Consider the following 20,936-nt stretch of genomic DNA (forward strand, 5'->3'; position numbering starts at 1 on the left):
TGAGCTTATTGGTGGTTGGGGTCTTTCAGATCGATCATCCAGTTTTTACGAATTCGTGCATGGTTTCCAAATTGAAAGAGGCGTAATTAACAATTAAACCGAAAACTTGCTTTCCGCAAAAATAAATAAATGAACGAATCAATCTATATAAATGAAAATGGAAGGCCAAATGTGTTGTTAAGCGGAAAACCCGAGGAAAGGATGGTTCAATTTGAGCCGTCCTAATTTTTTTTGTATCCGTCTCTTCCCATAGATCAATGTAGCGGAGAGGAAAATCGGGAAAAAAAATCGAACCAGATCTCAAGCTTTTTGAAGGTCAATGATTGCATAATGTTTCTGTGTAAAACATTAAGGGGAGACCCCGATCTGGAAAATCGAAAAAATCGAATTTTGGTTTTTTTTCATTTTCGGAAAGCTTATGCCCTTGGAAATGTTGTCCTAAAAGGATTTTTTGATATTTGATTTCATTGGAAAGTTACAGCCAAAAGTATGAAATCACCTCAAGGGATGTAACATGTCGACTGAATAGTTTATAAGGGAACACAGTAAAACTATTTTTTTTGCAAAATTCAATTTTATTATTCAACATAATTGCATTCGAGGGCGATACAGCGATTATAGCGATCTTGCAACTTTTCGATACCATTTCCATTTTTATCGGTTTTTCCTCAAAATAGGCCTCAGTTTCGGTAATCACTTCATCATCGGTCTTAAATTTCTTGCCAGCGAGCATTCTCTTCAGGAATGCAAACAGAAAATAGTCACTGGGGCCAGATCTGGAGAATACGGTGGATGCGGAAGCAATTCGAGGCCAATTCATGCAATTTTGCCATCGTTTTCATTGATTTGTGATTTTTCCATTTTTTTCACAATAACAAAAGTTGCTTCACTCTCAATGCTGTTACTTACGAACCAATCAACAGATTGCTGTCGAATTTTGACACGTATCCATTGAAAGATGGTGCTTTGTGATAATCAAGTAGATTTTTGCAAGTGGCGCCATCTAGACGTCAACCTTATGAACTTTTCAGCCGAACTGTAATGAAGGATGTGATATTATATAGAAAATAACAGCGTTTTCTTCAGTATATTTTCATGTTTTACGATTTTTTTTACAATATTTCCTTTTGCAGCATTGTATTTCATATCGTCTTTCAGTTTGTGTTCTTCTTGCTTTCTTCGATTTTTTGCCTTTCAGCGCATCTCCGAAACTCTTTCTCACAGCAGCATTTTTATCGTGTTCTTTTCTCTTCACAACACGTCCTCATTTGCGTGTTTCTTTTTTCTAGCAACAGCATTTTTCTTTTTCAATAAATCATATGTTTATATCTCATCCCAATAAAGGCAATGTTTGTTTGTTTGTGTAATAAGGTCAACAGTGTCTCAACGCTAAACACATGCAGCATTAGCAACATATAGTGTGTATGTATATGTGTGTGTGTGTATGTAAGAGTGTTTGTGTTCCTGTTATTTATTGGTGGCCTCCGCCGTCAAACACTATTGCGTCTCGACGCGAGGAAACTGCACCCTTAACGTTTGTCTAATGTCCCTCGCCTTCCAGACGGAATTGTTCGTCCGACCCGTGGCCTCCGTTCGCCTACGAGCCCGTTTTTTCGCCGGTATCATGTAGGTGTTACTTTATTCGTTTCAATTTTGATTGTTTTGATAAATGTGTTTTAATAATGAATCATAGTAATTGTAATAATATAGCAATATAAACGTTACATATCGACTCTTTCTGTATATTTTGCTGGCTGTGAAGTGTGTATGTTCAATATAGATGTGAATATCTGGCTTTACTTTAGGTTTGTCATATCGATATTAGCTTCTAGGAATCTGTGTTCAAATATTTGTTTCATGTAATTGCGGTAGTCTGTAGAATAAATTTTTCCTAGCTTTAGCATCGATTCCTTTAGATTGCAAGCATCATAGATAGGTTGTATAATCAGCAGAATAACACCATGGAGTGAAAAGGTCCAAATTAAATAAGGGTCATGCAATAGTTCAATTTGTTTGAAGCCTACAAAAGCTGTCTTTTGGTTATGAGAGATGCGGCAAAATTGCATATTAAGCAAAAAATATTTTTTGAAGTGTCACAGAAAATATGAAAAGTTACAATTTCAGTTTAGAGATGGAAGATAATTGAGATATTTGCAACGAAAGCAAATGTAAAGAAAACATTCTGTTCATATCTCTTCTTGTTCTGTATTTTTATTTCCTCAATATTTCAAACTCATTCTTCTCGGTTCGAAAAACAAACATAGAATGGATGCTTCATGGTTGAAAAGAACAAAGGCACGTATTCGAACAGACCGGATATCTGTGCAGTCTCGGTACTTTCGATCAAATACTATTCAAGAGATTGAATGTTATTGATGAAAGAGCATAAAAATAAAATTGGTTTAAGCGGACAATCATAGTTTTGTCGAGATTCATCGATCGGATGAACCGGAAGATCGATTCGAATCGAATCCACGAACCATTCGCAGGCGTGCATCATCAGGAACTCGGAAAAAGTACCTACACGGATATGGCCTAACTACCAAAACTAAGCAATGAAATCGATTGCGATTGAATTTCAGGATTTCCCTCCTCCTCTCTCTGGCACTCTGTCACTTCTTCTTGCAAATTTCAATTCTTTCTATCGTGCTCCATCTTTGTCTACTGTGGGTGGATTAAATGCTAGCTATCGATTTCTGCTTCCTACTTGGCGAGCTGAACCTACAATCCTAATTGATCAACATGATAAAATACTTTAACGACAAAACCAGGATTGTGCGTGTAAATGGAAAAATTGGAAACGTTATGACAACAACAAAAAATACAGAATATAACAAACAAGCTCTACTATTTTTGCCCTCAACAAGCAAAACACTGCTTCCCTAGGCTACTCTACTCTCGAAATGTGTGTGTTGTCGTGGAATGAGACCTTTTAGTTGATGCATTCTGCCTTCTGCTTGTTGCCTACTGTCGCTGATGCTGCAGCCGCTGCCGCCGCCGCCGCTTGAAACCCGGGTGGCATCGGGATGGTGAACTTATCGAAGCCTGGCGCACCAAATCCGTTGGAGAGGCTGTTCATATAGGCGCTCTGTTCGCTGTTAAGCCAGTTGGAGGCATGGGAAAAATTAACCTAGAATGGAACCGAACACAATGGAATATCAGGAAAGAGGCGTGTGAATTGCAAGTGAGGATGCCCAGTTCCAAGCCGATCCGGAAGAGTGCCCCAGATTTAGAGAGGTGCGGATCCCAAAATCATCACCAGGGATCGTATGAAGCTCTTTATACTTGTTGCGAGACTCAATGTGTTCGTGAAATTAAAATTGTATTCGATGAAAAAAAAAGTTGAAAAAGCACAAGTGTGCAAGTTTGACTTTACTGATTTTTGAAAAAAAAGGTATTCGTTTTAACATAAAACTTACTGCTACTTCATTCACAGTAAAGGTGGCCGTACACTGTTTGCCCGGAGGTCAAATATTTGATATTTTTTGACAGATAAGGTTTGATTTGATATTTGTACAAACACTATTTTGTTTGCCACTCTTCAATTTTCAACAGTAGTAAACAATATCAAACACCGAACATGGAAAAAAAATCAACTGAAATATCCAAGGTAACCTAATCATGTACCGACAGGTTCGAAGAACACACTGAAAAAATATTTTAGGCATCCAATAATTGAATATTTGCTTGTCGTGTTTTGTGTAGAATATATTTGATCAGTACACGTTGACCAAATTTTATCTGTCAAAAAGAGTCAAATATTTGGCTTCGGTCAAACAGTGTATGAGCACCCTAATGCTTGAAACATGAAGTATCCGGTATCACTGTTCATTTTATAGCAGCGGTCGTAGTAGGCGTATCTGAAAACTTTTGACAGTTAATTGTTTGGAAAGCCTGTATCTCTCGTCGGTAAAAATTGCACGTTGTTTTGAAAAAGTTGTGCAGGATCGAAACTGAGAGAACAAATTTGATTTTGTACACCATAGTGGAACATACGATTAGAAGCTCAGGTTATGGTATCAAGCAAACAATTTGTCATGACAATTGTCATGCGTAAATGCGAAAACAGAATAGAAACATACGGTATGAGGCATGCTGTCGACGCCAACCTCTCTCAGTTTCTATTCTGTTTTCGCATGACAATTGTCATGACAAATGGTTTGCTTGTATGGTATTGAAACGTTTAAGGTATTGTGGTACTAAAACGATTGAAAATGATTAAGGCGAATCTAGGACTCCCGGACTACAACATCGGCAAAAACACAATTCTCACCAAAGTGCCATCCGAAGAATCCTTATGCGAAAATTTTATCATAATTTTCGTGCCTGGTTTGATTAAACAGGACACTGAAGCGAAATCTGGTGACCGAAATACGCGCCCCAACAGTCGAACAACAGAGTGTTCAAACATTGATGAAGGGTGTCCGAAGAAAAGTACAAAAATTCATCAAAATTGTAACGAAATACTTTTTTAATATTTTTTCTGAAAAGAACAATATATTATCTGCATTTTGATATAAAAACATTGAACAATCCCGAGATACAAATGGTTTTGTGATTTCGGTTCCTAAATGTTTCAAGCCATATGTTCCATCGGAATCGGCACGGATTCCAAGCTGGTTGAAGTCTGAAGGTTTTGATACGATTCAGTTATTAAGCCAATTTCAGATTTTTTCATAGTATCGAAACTGCTCTTCAGCAAGGGCCGACGTCATGGACCGAAGCGAATATTGTTTGTTTGTTTCTTTGTTTTTAAGAGGCTTTAAACTTTGCAGTTCATTCGCCTCCAGGTAAGCGAATAGTAATCTGAGTAAGCAACGTTTTGAAACTAGAACTTCCCAGTTAACTCTTTCTAGAATTCTTGACAGATCTATGAACATGTGTTCTGCGTTGTCATGCTTTAAAATTATCTTATCATGTAACTTCTCTCATTCCGGTCGTTTTTTCTTCAGAGCTCTGTACAGACATATTCCAATTATGTAATTGAAATTTGTTCTCGGTGACACATATTTTTCATCCGTAAATCCGTTCCTCTTCAGACGTGAACAATTCATCAAACCCTTTTCCCACATTTGCGGAAGAATTGAAGTGCGTGTCTCGTCAGTGCAAATCGGTGGTCGTCAGCAGGGACCAAGTCTGGTGCATGTTAATGAACATCCCAACCAAATGACTCAATCGTTTCCATGACCGGGTTGGTAGTATGTGATGGAGCGGAATTTTTCTCCGATTCGAACACAATGCCCTCTGAAGAGTCCAAAGCCAGCCAAAGCACCGCTATTGCCCAAAGGCGGGCTGATAATATTGAAAGGTCGATTCACAAAATTGGTGAATTCGTCAAAAAAACTCATCGAACTATCGTCTCATGAATGTTTAGATCTCGTGAAAACACATCGGCTGTGTGAAGACAAAACCCACCGTTGCAAAAATTGTGCATCAGACACCTGTCGAAAATCTAACCGCAAACATAACACATTGCTCCATTTACCACCGCTTGTACCCGTAGAAAATCAACAGGTCACACAAAATATTTACAGAACAAATCAGTCCTTCCAAATTCCAACCAACCATACCGAACCAGGTCCTTCTTAACTGTCGCACTTGTCGCAATCAAACTCTCGCTCCTCGCACTGATCAAATTCAATCAGCTTATTTACTTATTTACTTATTAATTATTTACTGACGTGGCAGGAATTGGTTCTACCGTCGCAAAAGTTAATTACTCTGTGACAGCAGTTATCTCATCTCGTTTCTCGGCCTTCCATAAGGAGCTTTCGTTTCTCGTAGTACCGTCGATAACTAGAATGCTGCCTTCTAGCTCACGTAATGTTACTGAATGGAACATTCATCACCACATTCGTCTAGCTGATCCTACTTTCAACGTATCCGGTCGTAGGAAATTAATGTTTCGCAGATATCCTGCGTTATGGCAAAATCAGTCTCGGATGATCCAGTACTTCAAAAAACAATTTTTGGGTGGGTCGTATAGGGCAAATGCACAGTAGTGACTCAACATGTCGTTCATCACTCATTTCATTCATGTCGTCTCGATAATTCAGATTCCTTAGTGCGCAAAATATGGGATTTTAAATCCTGTTGTAAAAACAACAGGTCTCCAACGAAGCGTAATTGTGAACGCAACTTTTGCGAGAATATGTCGCACCATTCTTATGACAAGTTCATCAGGAAATTGCCGATGAAAACCGAATTGATACCACAGCCTCGAGACAATGAAATCAACAGTCAACGTCATTTTTTATCGCTAGACCGCAATTACAAATCCAACGAAAAACCTAAACATCAGCATCACGATTTCATTGAAGAATTTGTAGCGTTGGGGCCTAGGAGAGAATTGTCGTACACGGAAATACTACGGCCACCACAGTATTTAAAACAACTTTACATATTATGGCTGCAAGCTGTTATATCTTCAAACGCTGTCCTCGCTACACGAAACTATTGTGTGTGTGGAGGCGATCTGGCGTAGTGGTAACATCCATACCTCTCACGCTAAAGGTCACGAGTTCAATTCTCACTCCCGACATTCTTCCAAAAATGGAAGCAAAGTGACGAACCAGCCAAATGAGTTGAAAGGCACTAAAATACAGATAAAAAAAAAAAAAAACTATTGTGTGTAGCTTCTCTCTGGAGACGTTTAACTCCAAGCCATACACATCGATTCTGCCTAATCAAGTCTACACAAATTCATCAATCATCGCTTGTACATTTTGCTGTTAAAATCAAGGAGCCGCGTCAGGTGATATTGTCGCACCCCTAGTCATAGGAACGCCACATATCTCGAAGCAGCTGATCTCCACGTAGAATTTCGCTTCACTTCGGGTCGCTACAGTGAATCTTCCATAGAACCAGGAACCCATGAAGCGGTCAATCAACAAGCTATGCAGTCTCCCGATTCAGGTGGATGCAACTATCATCAAACGAGGTTCGTCGCCACCACGTTATGGCAGAAAATAATAAAATTTAGGATCAGAGGAAGAATGTTGAAAAATGCTTTTCAAGGTGGCCGGCATGTTTAATATCTATAAACAGTAAAACAAAATAGCTTTCATCCGTAGTTCAAATTCCACAAAAAAACCATAAACCATCTAGCCTCAATAATTTGAATCTACATTGCTGAATAGACAAAGAAAGTGATGAACATTACGCACATTTGAATAGCCAAAAATTGTATCTCTATTAGTCGCACGTGAAGAAATTGAAATCGTCTTTGTCACAGCATCCAACTGCTCGAAGTGATTTATTGCCACCCAATTATCTACATCAAAAGAACCTTTTTGAGTATCATTCCTAGTCGGTAATGTCGATAGCCACCGGTCAACACTGTATATAACGCTGTAAAAAGAACGAAAAAAGACACTCGGAATAAGTCTGTCGAACGTAACAAGCATCTCGTTTTCATCCTTTATCTCGTAAAGCAGCTTCATTCGTTGTCGCACATTTGAACCGCTTCTCTCCAAACAGTGTCGAAATTAATTTACATTTATCGCGTCGGAACAGTTTTCATGCAACAAAATCACTTTGTGTTACCTTTTTCTAGTACTTTTGTCATTTTCATCAGAAGCTCGAATCAAATTGATTATTTGTTGTCTGTAGCGTTCAGTATCAGTTTCTGATCCCACCAAACAGAATATTGTCTTACGTCCATAGCGATTGGCAGTGCTACCAATATTAATGGCTCTCTGAACGCACACAAGTTCTTTGACGCTTGGGATTTCAAAATAAATCCACTTTTCATCGCCATTTACAATCCGATGGAGATATTACTTCCTTTTGTACCTGGCGAGTAGCAATTCACTTTTTCTTGCTGTTTGAAGTCAAACCCTACTTGTTTCGTTTTGAGTTGAAATATTTTACTATATTTTAAAACAAGCCAGTGTTGCCAATAATGTGCTCACTTCATTCTCCATAGAAGATAAATTAAAGTAAAGAAAAGCATTTTAATGATTAATCTGTCAAATTATTTAGGTGCTCTGGATCCAGCTCTTCCCAGGCGTGCTCCAGGGCTTCAACAAAGTTATTTTTATTTGCAACACTAGTTTCATCAACCCTGGCATTAACAATCATCCACAAATTCTGGGGTTGAGGTACGGGCTTTGTGAAAGCCAGCGGTTTGATCCGACCGGAAGAAAGACTTGGTTTTCTTGGCAATATGCATTGGGTTTCTATAAGTAAAACTTTTTTTCATGTATTCCATAAGTGGAACTTTAAATGAATATATTTATAAGATATCAAAAAAGATTACAGTGTTTACTTTAATTGGATTATTTAGTTCGGAAAGAAATTCAAAACCTGATGAGGCCTTAAACCGTTAAAACTGTTAAAAGCGAACCTTACCGAAAACGATCCATCGAATTGAACCTTTCCCCACCATTAACAAACAATCGGAATACCTGAAAAGGCAACACAAAGAGATTTTTTTTGTTGACAATGCTTCGCCACATTGAGCAGGACCGAACAGAGAACCTATTGAGCTACTCAATTGGGATCAACTACCAAATGCGGCTTATTCGCCGTGCTTACCTTCTTTCGTTTATCCTTTGTTTTCATCAATGGGATAAACACTTGCTAAACAGCTCTTTAATTTCTACAAAAATGTCTTAATTACTGGTTTGGCTCAAAAACCAATGAATTTTGCTGACGTGGCATTCATAAATTGCCTGAAAGTTGGTGAAAATGTCCAGCTTCCAATGGCCATTACTTTAAGTAAAATATTTTGAATAATTCAAAAAGGTGTATTTTGACTTAGGACTACGTCTAACCTTTCCATATAGGGACCCATTTCAATATTTCGGTGTGAAAAAGTGTTCAGTTTTTGAACGCTAATAACTCCTCAATTAACGAATGAATTTTGGTTCCAAATACACACATTGATAGGAAATTTCCTCAGCAATTGTTTATATGCTACATATTACGGTGTTTCAGCTCATATAAAGTTCAAATTGATGAAAAATTGGAAAAAAGAATTCCCTACTTTCCCATACATTTTGTCTGCACTCCCGCAGCAAACAGCTATTCATTACAAGCAACCACGGGTTCGGGCGAAACGTATGGACAAGGTGAAGGAGAGAGACAAAAAAGAGATTATAAATAAATATAGGCGGTCGCTACAATGTTAACTATATGGCTATATAAAGTGAGCGATGGTGGGGCTTGGCCACATTCTATCATCGAACGCCAATCAGGAAAGACGCTATCTTGGAATTAATTTCCAGATTGCTGCTTTTGCCGGGGATGTATGCGGTGCGATACCGCAAGAGTGAGAGACAGGAGTTTCAATGGGATGTGAAGCAGGAGAGCCTATCGAAGTGTGTTAAAAGCGGTGGAAGCGTCGCGCCGGGTAAATGAGTGGCTAATCGCGCTCGATTTGATAGAATGCTGAAGTTTTTAAACGGTTTTATTTAGCTGTGACATATTTGTATGTTTGTATGTAACATGATGGTCTATGTCTATATCTGTATGTACTCCATTAATTGAAATTTGACCCCTTTCCTGTTGTGCGGTTGATCTGAAATTTGGAACACACCTTTATCTCTGCAGTCAGTATCAAACTGCGTATTTCATGATCTTGAAAGTCCAAGATGGCGACCGCTACAAAATGGTGGATTACATATTTTCTCAAAGCCTCATCAATATGGGTATCAAATGAAAGGGATTGACTAGTAGAATACAGTCATTTATGAAAAATGCAAATCCAAAATGACCGCCACCACAAAATGGTGGATTACATATCTAAACTCTAAACCCGATCAATATGGGTATCAAATGGAGGACTTGACTAGTAGAACACAGTTATTCATGAGGAGTGCAAAGCCCAATTATATCACGATACCAGACGGAAAATTCCTCTTATGATATGCTTGCCATCAAGTATGTGTTCGTTCCGGCCCCTGCAACATTTGCACCGCACGACATTTGCACGTATTCGTATTTGAATCTAAACGTCTGAGTGTTTGCTGAGTGCTGAGGTTTTATTTTATCCTTGGATTTTTTCTGTAATTTTGTACATGAAAAGTTGGTCATTCTGGGATCTGTGCTCCATGATATTCGAATAATGGACGTCTCTCCGGTTATGTCCCCGACATTACCCACCCGTCTTTTTATTTAAAAAATCCGGTTTCATATTTATACACCTAGTAAATACGCATCAATTATTCCGAGATAGAGGAAACTGTATTGGAGGAACGGAGATACGAAACAATATTCCTCGATGCACTATTCGAGAAGTCCAGTACATATGGGACTACAATTGTTTTAAATTTTAAAACAACTGCTAACTACAATTGTTTTTAATTTTAAATTTGGCTAATAATTTTGAACGTACAAAACAAAATGTAAACGAATGTATGGTGAATAGTGCTTATCGATTGACAATAATTCACTTAATTTTCATTGTAGGCATCGCTTCGAATAACAATGAAGGATTTGTTGACAAAATCCGTTAATAATATTGAAATTGTAATTCTCCCCGAGAAAGCATCACAGATTTTGAAGAAACATTGAACAATTTTTGGGGCAGCGCAATTGTTCCAACCAAAAAATCATTACGGAACTATTTCACTACTTGCTTGAATTTATTCCTTTGTAGTTTAGTTTTTGTTTCTAATATTCATTATTCATTCGTTGATTTCAACAATTCTCTGTACAATATAACGTGTGTGGGCGCGTTTCGAGTGGGTACACAATTATTGTGGTAATAATGGGTATACACAATTAGCGAATTTGTCTAAATTAAGACGACATTCGACAGGTCCACTTGGAAAAATAATCAATACTATTGCTGCCAAGAGCATATTGTTGTTGTTGTTGTTGTTGTTGTTGCTGATGTTGCTGTTGCTGCTGTTGCTGCTGATACTGATGCTGCTGTTGTTGCAGCGAGTATTGATGGTGTAAAAAGTCATCACACTTTACCTGTGCTTGCGGGTTGCCCGCCTGTTGTTGCTGCTGCTGATTCATGACACTGGACTGCAAATTGATACCGTGATGTCCAAATCCTGCCGAAGAAACCCGCAATATAGTTTTTCTCGAAATTGTAGAACTCCTCCGAAATAATACCTTGTGCTGGTGGTTGCGGTATGAGCGGCTGATTCAACTGGTTTTGTTGCTGCTGCGCGGTGAGAAACATATCACCACCTGGTTGATTGGGACCATTCATGAACGAAAACTGACGGAAGGAAACGATTGCTGGATCGAACGATGTCCAATCACCAAAGTTGCTACCATAGCCTGTGGGATAGGAGAAGATATGCTAAGCGCCCGAATCCCTAAAGAAACATACTCAAACTAACCTGGTTTGTTGTGTCCATTTTGTGGCTGGGATGGGGCTAAATGATTTTGTTCATTCTGCTGGAATCCCATAAATTGCTGCTGCTGTTGCTGCTGTTGTATTTGTTGACCCCAGTTGCCTTGTTGTGATGGTAATGGCGGCGGCTGCTGCTGTGCACTGTTGGCCAGGTTCATAAAGGGAAGGATTTTACTGCCGGAAACTAGAAAAAAAAATTATCAGCTACTGCTTCCTCCACAAGACCTATAAAGTTCTAGTTTACCTTGCGCTCTCGGAACGCCGAATCCGAAGGCGTTCATATGATTGAAGCCCGGCGGGGGCATTCGAGTTCGCTGGACATTTTCCAATAGCTTGCTGTGGGAGACTGTCGCAGCGACTACAGAACTCTGCGGTATTTGCTGTTGCTTAACCTCGTCAATCATAAGTTCCGCCAGTCCTTTCTGCGTCTCGAAGAAGGGATCAAAGCCTAAAATTTTGCCTTTTGTCAGCGCGTATGGGAAAGGGTTGTGTTTGATTGGAATAGACAACAGTAAATAAGCTTCTATGAACTGGTAACTAATACACTCTCTATATAGCTACTGTACGGACAGTTTCAAGAAGTTATTCAAATATATGTAGTGAAATTGCAGTTGGCGGTGGAATATGTATTTCAAGATGTGACGGTGATGAAGATACTCAAATTCGTTTACGTAGCAAGTTGTTCAATGTATAGTTAGAATCTAAATTATCATCCGATATAAAGGAAACAGCAATGCTTGTTAAAACAAAATATATACTTAAATGATATACTTTATTTTTTATTCAAACGAAAACTGGATTTGCTATAAAAGGGAACGATATATCCAAAAGACAGTTATGCACATAATGTTATAGGGATCGTTCACATAGTCTGGAGTTGAAAGTTTGACACGTATGACAGTAATAATGACTGCTGATATATATTGATTTGCTTTGCGAGAATTCGGAGATTTCACTTTTGAATGGACAGAAAAATCTATCGGGGCTCAACAAATTCTTTTAAAATTAACCATAACCATTCGCACTATTCATTTACAATTGTTCTGAAATAAACTTTCGCGGCACGCAAGTAAGGCGTTCGTGTTCTCTGATGAGAAACTCTTTGTCTTGAAACAGCCGTACAATGTCCAAAATTATCGGCTGTAGGCACTGAAGTTGACCAGCATCCCCTCGTCCCACATAAACATCCCGCGGTTGCAGAGCACCGAGTGCTCCCAGATGATATGTCGTAAAGGATCACAACAAACATTTTCTCAATAAAAATTAACGCAGAAAAGAATATCATGTATTTTCATTTTTCTAACGCATTTTTAAAGTCTATTCGAACTTATTGAACACCCTGTAAATAACACAACAATGATCATATCAACCGTATCCGCTGTCCGGTAGTCTAACTGAACAATGGAAAAACAGAAGGAATACTCTTACGCCTAAATGGCTACTGTGTAATGTATCATTTGCAATGGTACAGAAGGAATACCCTTACGCAGGGCCCGAAATCTTTGAAGATGAAAAATGAAAATCGACTCTCCTCTCAGTAGCTTCGCTTCGACTAGGACTACTTCGGCAGTCGCCGTCAACATAATTTGAATTGACTAGAATATGAAGCGTTCAGAGCGAGGATGACTGATGAACTATTCTAGTCAATGATTATTCTTTTTTTTTTTTTTATCTGTATTATAGTGACTTTAACTCATTTGTCTGGTTCGTCACTTTAACTTCCATTCTTGGAAGAATGTCGGGAGTGAGAATTGAACTCGTGACCTTTAGCGTGAGAGTCATGGATGTTACCAATACGCCAGAGCGCCTCCACTATAAATGATTATTCTAATTGACGTGACTAAGTAATACAAATCTGTCTCTTCATTCAACTCCCTTGACTTCTTCTTCTTAAATGGCACTAACGTTCCTAGAGAAACTTCGCCGTCATAACGTAGTATTACTGGAAGAAGCCAAAGGGGATTTTTTTTTTGTCAGAACAAGCATGCCTGTTTATAATCCGCAAATCAATTGATAAACGCTGACTGGTGCGGAAACGACTGATTCGGAATCGACCACTCTATCGGTTTGTGCTAGATACACAAACAGTTCTCTTCATTAGTACATGAGTGATGCTTGGGCGAATGGGTCGAGTAGCGACTCAAACATAACGCCCCGCATTACTGAGGCCAAAGATGACAACTACGACAACTACCAAAGATGATCTGAAGGAATATGATTCCAAAGCGTTCGTTTTCTGCCGAACAGTGAATCATCACTCGTGTGCGGCAATGTGCAGGGTGTGTGACGAGTTTTTGCAGTAAAATTCAAATAGGAATTTCTCATGCTTACAGAGCAAGATTCAGATATATCTGGCAGCACTGGATAGCTTATACTGTTAAGCTAATTGACGAATTTACGCAAAGCTGGATCATCTCATGCAACACCTACATTAGAGCTCAGAACTACAAAAGTGTTTGTTATTTTACGCACTGAAAAGCGCGATTTGGTCGTGATTATTTTTATTATTTTCTATTTACAATCATTTTAGCCATTAAATAGCATCAATAAATGGTAAGAAAATTATATTTTTGTCTATTTCCAATGGTCTCAACACGCGATGTGACCGAAGTCATAGATAATCTTCGAAATGTTTATGTTTGATAGTGAACATAGTTTATGAGTACTAATTTCCGGACATTTTTCAGAAGCTCAAACTGTGAATAATGACGATGCAATCGATATCATATCACGTTGGCGGATACCATTGATTATGCAGGAACTTCCTTTCGGCCGATACGAGAAGAATCTGCAATATTTGAAGCGCAACAAATGCCACCCATCATTTACATAGTGAAAAAATGTAAATTATAATACTTGTACCGAATCGTTCGTCATATGTTATGAATGAAACAATGTAAAATGATGATTTTCTAACCTTTTCAGTGTAGAAAGAATACTTGAATCCGGGAAATTTGCAGAAAATTTCTGATTTTTCAAAACAAATCCATACCAAAAAAAAGACGGGTGGGTAATGTCGGAGACATAACCGGAGTGACGTAGGACTAAACAAAGGGGACAGTTTTTTTCTAAACATATATTTTAAATATATTGTTTTATTTTCTTCTCCTACGTGAATACCTTCCTATCTACCTGAAATATGGATTAGTTTACTGTTTACTCTTTATGAACATGTTGGGAGTTCTGAAAAGAGTCTTTGGTGTTGTGTTTTTGCGTTTTTTTACAAATTTTCTAATTCTTTTCTCACTGTCTTATAGTTGATTCTTGATTTTTTTCTGAAGGCTTTGTACTTATTAAATGTTTAACGCCGGTCATCTTTTTGCGTATACACATATCGTACAATCAAAATGATGGCTGTGATAGGGAATGCATAGGTGGTCATCAGCTCATTCACTATCATATATTTCACTAGCACATTACCGTACCTTAAACTGTGGTTTCGGAGACGAATGAATTGTAAGATTTGTAGTCTCCGCAAACAAAGTAAATAAAAATGAAAAAACTGAGGTTTTGGAGACGAACTCTACGATATGTCGAGAAATAGACGAGTTATAAGCGTTCTGAAAAACCAACAGTGAATAAAGGGCGGAGGACCTTCGGATTGAAGTCCTTTAAAATACGAACAGAGCAGCAAGAAATGCATAGCTCATCATATTGCTCCTTAGTTATGTTTCTATACAATGCAGATGTAACGTCAGTCAATTTTCAACATCAGTTATCAACCTAAGAAAGCAGTTCTTGCTACCGAGAAAATTCGTTAATGCATACAATGTGTTGTAATTTGAAGCCACTTTTGATTCGGAGACCATACATGGGTTTGTGAAAACTGAATGATTAATTTCAAAGACCTCAACCACCAATAAGTTAAAAAACAAGCATAAACTAAATAATTCAGTTCATATTATATGTCATATTATGTCACTTTAGAATGCATTGGTATTGTGAATAACTTTTAATAACTCTTCTTTGAATGGTTTAATGGCCCTGAAAAGCGCCGTGTTTTACGTTGGCTGGTTTTGCCACCAAAGCAGTATGTATAAACAAACTTTTTTCTTCTGCTACCTGCTGCCGTTTTGCGAATGCGTTTGCCACTCGCTGCAACTGCCTGTTGCTGTCTTGATGTTCACCGAACCGAATGTGTTCTGTTATGAATGCGGGTTTTCTTATCGTCGCGAGCAGCTTTACCAGCCAACTCGATCACTTCGGCGGCCGAAACTATATAACGCCGGCTAGGTAGACTGGTGCACTGGTACTAATTCGCTCGGCCTAGCTACCCTTGCGGGGAACTCCAGAACGACACGGTTCGAGCGGGTTTTGCCTTTCCCTTCACTTTTCCTCCTTTGCCATGTCCAGACATGGCTGCTTGGGTTGGTTTGTTGATGTGTTGTGATGCGAACTGATGTGGTGTACGGTTTGAATGAGAATGATCGTTACGGCAGCGGAGCGGGGATTTTTAAGCTGACTGGCTGGCTCGAGAATCACGCATGTGTGAGACTGCGACCAATGTTTCGTTCTTTTTTTTTCTTTTTCCTTTCCAATCGTGCTTCATTCTATTTCGCTGCTGCTCTGGTTGCCCGTTTTGGTCGGTACGATTTGAGGAGCACAAAATGGACCAATCAAAAATGGACACATAGTGCATTTGGACAATGCTTGATATTTCACAATTGTTCAATTATTTATCTCAAGAAAAATGAAATGTTATGCGTTATGATAGATGCGTAGATATATTTCCTATCAATTGATGCAAAAACCTTTGCGATCTATTGAGAAAACTCGAGTTATAAGCGTTCCAAATCTTGCATTTTTTCCTACTTGTTCTGTGCCTAGATTTCCGTTTCACCCCCTTTATCTTCCGGTTAGACGTAGTCCTACGTCAAAACAAAACATCATAATTTTACTCGCTGCGCCATTTGGTTGCAATTCTAACGTAAATTCGTCAATAGCGAATTCGTTTTTGTTCAGTTTCAACCCCAGTGCCACACTAACTGCTGTCAGAACATTTTTTTATTCACTCAGCTTCAACCTAGTGTCGCACCGAGATGGAAAATGAAAGGTGGGAAGATTTTTAAATCTGTGACGTCACAGATTTTGTTTATGCATGTTACTTTTCTTATAATAGTCCACTACATAGGAAAAGTGTTGTTATTACAAGTAAAAATAAGCAGATGAAATGAACGAACAATTTTTTTTCTTAAAAACAATGTTAGCGTTCAAAATCATAAAAGCCCAACTGACAATTTGGCAGAAACTAAAATTTCAGTATTATTGAGGTATAATTTCAATTCAATCTTTCTTCTCGTTCGTCGACCAAAAACGTAAATGAACAAAGTCAGAGTCACATTATCTTTTGTTCCTTTAACGGAGAAACATTCAACAGTGGATGGGAAAAAAGGTTGCAAGTTTTTTCATGTAAAATTCACTTGAAAAATAAATTTAATTGACTCCGTATGAACTAGATTGAGACGAAAAGTTTTCCGCTTGTGTCTTAGTTTTAGACGAATGAAGTGTTCAACACCCTTATTGTGAAAAAAGTAATTACAATTGCTGACAAGAGAAAAACTTCCATGAAATTGCTCTAAAATCCAAACGTAGTAGACATTAGAAAACTATTTCTGATATAAGAAAAAATCAAAGAAAAAAATAAACATTTTAGTTTGTGACATGTTCTGTTTTTTTCATAATGCGAAAAATATATTTTGGAAATATGTAATTAGTTTCTATATATCCTCTTTCAAATTTATTCGCTGACACACTCAATGTTGTAAAATTTGAGTAACTGACTGGTATGCCTGATATGTGAACTTCCAATCTTCCAGGCTACTAATAAAATCAAAGTTTAACACAACCAAAACTCGTGAATCTTCCCACCTTCTATTCTTCATCTCGGTGTCGCACTAGTTTCGCCCCGAAAGCTGTTAGTTTCACTGAGACGTTTCACGGGGTGGCACTCGGGATCACCAATACAATTATACTGAACTGTCAAGATCCGAGTATAGGGCGCTTGCAGCGTGCATATGTATTAGTGATCTGTTGGGCAGGCAAAAGAGATCGCTGCATAGGATTTATATGGGTCGACAAATTGAGCTTTGTTTAAATAATTATTTTAGCGAAATAGTTATAGAAATGACGCACTACACTATTTTAATAATATGCGAATATATGTCTCTTTACATAAAAATATTTATTTTTAGCGTCAAAGCCATATACACGGAGAAATATAGAAATTTCTGTTATGGCTATGATCCATATCAATGGAAGCAGATTGATTATTCAAAAAGTTTCACAGAAACAATGCAAATTGCACATTGCGATCGAATAGCCGGATTGTGTGAAGTGTGCTCCCATTTAGGCTTTGTGCTTTTTGCCCTGAAATGCTGGTCTCGTGATGAAGTAAACTATAATGAATATTCGTTTGCAGATATCCTGATTCGGTGGTTAGTTTCGCCAAAAAAGCAGATAATTATGTTGAAATTAAGAACATATTCAGCCAGAAAGATCAATCAACCCTCTGATATGAATTCCGGGTACCTGAATGCTCTGCGGTGAAGTGAAATATGATTATAATAAAATTGATCGGAAACGAAGAAAATCCATCAATTCTCTCATTCATGGAAAATACAAGGAAGCATTCGAACGTGAACTCGAGCCTCTGTGTCTTCAATCTAGGTCCGAACATGCTGATAATCCTTTTCTGTTTTTTCTCCGATTCAAATCTAGTGGGAAAGTCGCCCAATGAACATAGCGAAATAGGTGCTAGTAAGTTAAGCAATATGCGTCACACAAAAGCTCTTGTTCGGTAACTTTTTCAATAAGCACATGTCAGTTCTATGAAATATTTCGCGCTAATAGAAAGATCGGAACTATATTTAAATCATCTACAAGAACGTCGATTGATAATGAATCCGTTTCTGCTGCATAGAAGCTACGAATGTAAACAAAAGATGTTTGCCCAACAGATGCTCTGCATGTATGTGTAGCAAGAGCCCTATTGTTTTGGAAAATCTAAAAATAAAGACTATGAAAAAGGAAAACCTGCTGTTTTTGCTTTTGTATTATTGGAATCGTAATCCAATTCGGATTCTGATTTTGGAGAGTATATTCGCGTAGACGGCATTAAGGTTCGTGTGCTTTCATTGGGAAGCGAAAACAATGATGTATATTCAGAAGGAATATCAAAATTATGAATGAAAACTTACTTTAACGTATCGAATATTTATTTTATGTGATGAAATAAGAGGTTTTTTTTATCGATATCGAGAAACTTATTGAACGAAAACTGTGTTTAATGATGATTTTATATTATAATAGTAATTATTTGTGGAACGAACAGGATTCTAAACGAATTCGGTATCTGTTAAGTGTTAGATGTAAGCAAACAATGTTAAGTAAACGTAAAGATGTCGAAACAAGAGAGTAATCGATCAGCCGACGACGTTATATTGCGCGCCGGGCCAAGTTTAAAAGAGATAGTTCGGTCGGTAAAAGTTTCGAAAAGAACAATTTTTTTAAAAGGCTTGGGAAAGTAATAAACTATCACCTACCCGGAAGAAATACAAGTGCCGTTTCAATACCGTTGAATGGAGCAGAAACGGAGGGTAAGAAAAGTAGAAAAAATGATTAAGAAGAATTCAGCGAGAACAATGAGGTTCTCAATCCGGGGAGTAATGGTCAAAAACCTTGAATATAAGTCGTATGCGCTACGCAGAGGTCAATTCATGAACGCTGCGACCAAATTACGACGATTGGATAAAGCTAAAAAACTCCTGAGTCGGCTGAAGTATCCTCATCATACTAAACCTGTAATCTTTTTCTCTTATGAAAAAACAGGAAGTGGGTTATATCTATGGTATAACCGCAAGGGTGACGTAGGACTATCGTTGATTTAGAGATCATTTGTTTGAAGTTGAATCTAAATCCATTCTGAATGAATGAATAAATGAATATTTGGGAGACTTCGAAAACGAGAGCGTTACGTTGGAGGCACAAGGTTTTATGCATCCAATATAGGATACGAAAAACCTTGTTCTGAAGAATAATCTTCAGAAGCTAACCTGCTAACTGTACTTGATTGACAAATCACAAACCCAAATGTATTATATGGATATTTTATGGATAGAAAACATTAAAATAAACTCTTTCACATGAATGTAATTTTAAATTCCCAGAGGAACTGGCAGATTATTTTCAGTAACGATTAGATATTTCCACATTTTCCTCGATACTGGAAGCCCACCAGTGGTTAATACTAACTCGATAACCACCTGTTAATAGTACTTGATTGAAAAATATTTGGTCACAGTGTTACATGAATAGAAAACATTCAAATAAACTCTTTCACATGATTGTATTTTTAAATTCCCAGAGGAACTGGCTGATTATTTCCCAGCAATGATTAGATCTTTCCGGAACTTTCTCGATGCTGAATGGCATCCAAACGGAAAGAATTCTGCGCGTGTATGTGTCGATCCTTCGCCGTCCACCTCCTCCAGCACGTTAGGCAACGATGTTGTCTTGTCGATGTCCTCACGAAAAATGAATGTGTCTCACCACCAGAATATCGCTTAAGTATGCTTTTTGTGTGTGATTGAATCGAGAGAAGGTGTGGTTTACGATGGCAATTTGGAAGGCAAACTAGAGGGGAATGAACTCTCTGAGCTCGGAACTTTCGGCGACTGAGCAATAATCGATTGCGGGCGCATACAATATTGGATACGGAAATATCCTACTGATGGAGAAGAATAATCTTCAGAAGCTATCCTGTTAATTGCGATTGATTGAAAAACCACAAAACCAAATGTATTTAGTCACAGTGTTACATGGATAGAAAACATTCAATTAAACTCTTTCACATGAATATATTTTGAAAATTCCCAAAGGAACTGGCAGATTATTTTCAGTACCGATTAGATATTTCCACATTTTCCTCGATACTGGAAGCCCACCAGTGGTTAATGCCAACTCGATAACCACCTGTTAATAGCACTTGATTGAAACATATTTGGTCACAGTGTAACATGGATAGAAAACATTCAATTAAACTCTTTCACATGAATATATTTTGAAAATTCCCAAAGGAACTGGCAGATTATTTTCAGTAACGATTAGATATTTCCACATTTTCCTCGATACTGGAAGCCCACCAGTGGTTAATGCCAACTCGATAACCACCTATTAATAGCCGCGCGTGTATGTGTGTGTAGCGATCTCTTCCCAGGGAACCGTTTGTGGCATCACTCTCCTCCTGATAGATTCCCTTCTGGCCTAGGGTGCACAAACAGGCTCTTGGTGACATCGTTCATCCGCGCTTTCATGATAAATAAAGAGCTTCACCGCAACAGCGACAACATGCTCCAATCGCTGTTCAATTAGAACTGAGTGAATTTCCGAGCGGCGCTCGCTTATATACCGATTGGTGATTTCAATAGCCTGTTTTGAAAGCAATTTTAAGACTATTGAAACAAGTTTTTGGATCAAAAAGTAACAAGTATATAACGCGTAGACATTTTATCTTTCGAATGAAGTGTTTATCATACCATTTCGTTCAGTTGTTTAGGAGCTATTAACGCTCAAAATCTCGGTCTCCGGCGTAACGCTTTCGTTTTCGAAACTTTGATTTTAC

At 38.0% G+C, this 20,936-nt stretch overlaps 1 protein-coding gene across 9 annotated transcripts in view; it reads right to left on the reverse strand.

Moving 5' to 3' along the window:
• Window positions 1-2,302: 2,302 nt before the first annotated feature.
• The window catches only part of LOC129774766 (uncharacterized protein DDB_G0283357), a 77,164-nt gene continuing 58,530 nt past the window's right edge, over window positions 2,303-20,936 (reverse strand). For 8 of the 9 annotated variants that reach the window (XM_055778713.1, XM_055778716.1, XM_055778714.1 and 5 more), the window contains exons 12-16: window positions 11,562-11,777; window positions 11,304-11,501; window positions 11,071-11,241; window positions 10,927-11,009; window positions 2,303-3,130 (exon numbers count right to left, since the gene is read on the reverse strand). In XM_055778713.1, coding sequence (XP_055634688.1) covers window positions 2,933-3,130; window positions 10,927-11,009; window positions 11,071-11,241; window positions 11,304-11,501; window positions 11,562-11,777 — 866 coding nt within the window. In that variant the 3' untranslated portion in view covers window positions 2,303-2,932. The remainder of the gene's footprint in view (window positions 3,131-10,926; window positions 11,010-11,070; window positions 11,242-11,303; window positions 11,502-11,561; window positions 11,778-20,936) is intronic. The other variant, XM_055778715.1, reaches the window with a different exon arrangement.

This window comes from Toxorhynchites rutilus, chromosome 3, assembly GCF_029784135.1.
Source record: "Toxorhynchites rutilus septentrionalis strain SRP chromosome 3, ASM2978413v1, whole genome shotgun sequence".
NCBI classification, from domain to species: Eukaryota; Metazoa; Arthropoda; class Insecta; order Diptera; family Culicidae; genus Toxorhynchites; species Toxorhynchites rutilus.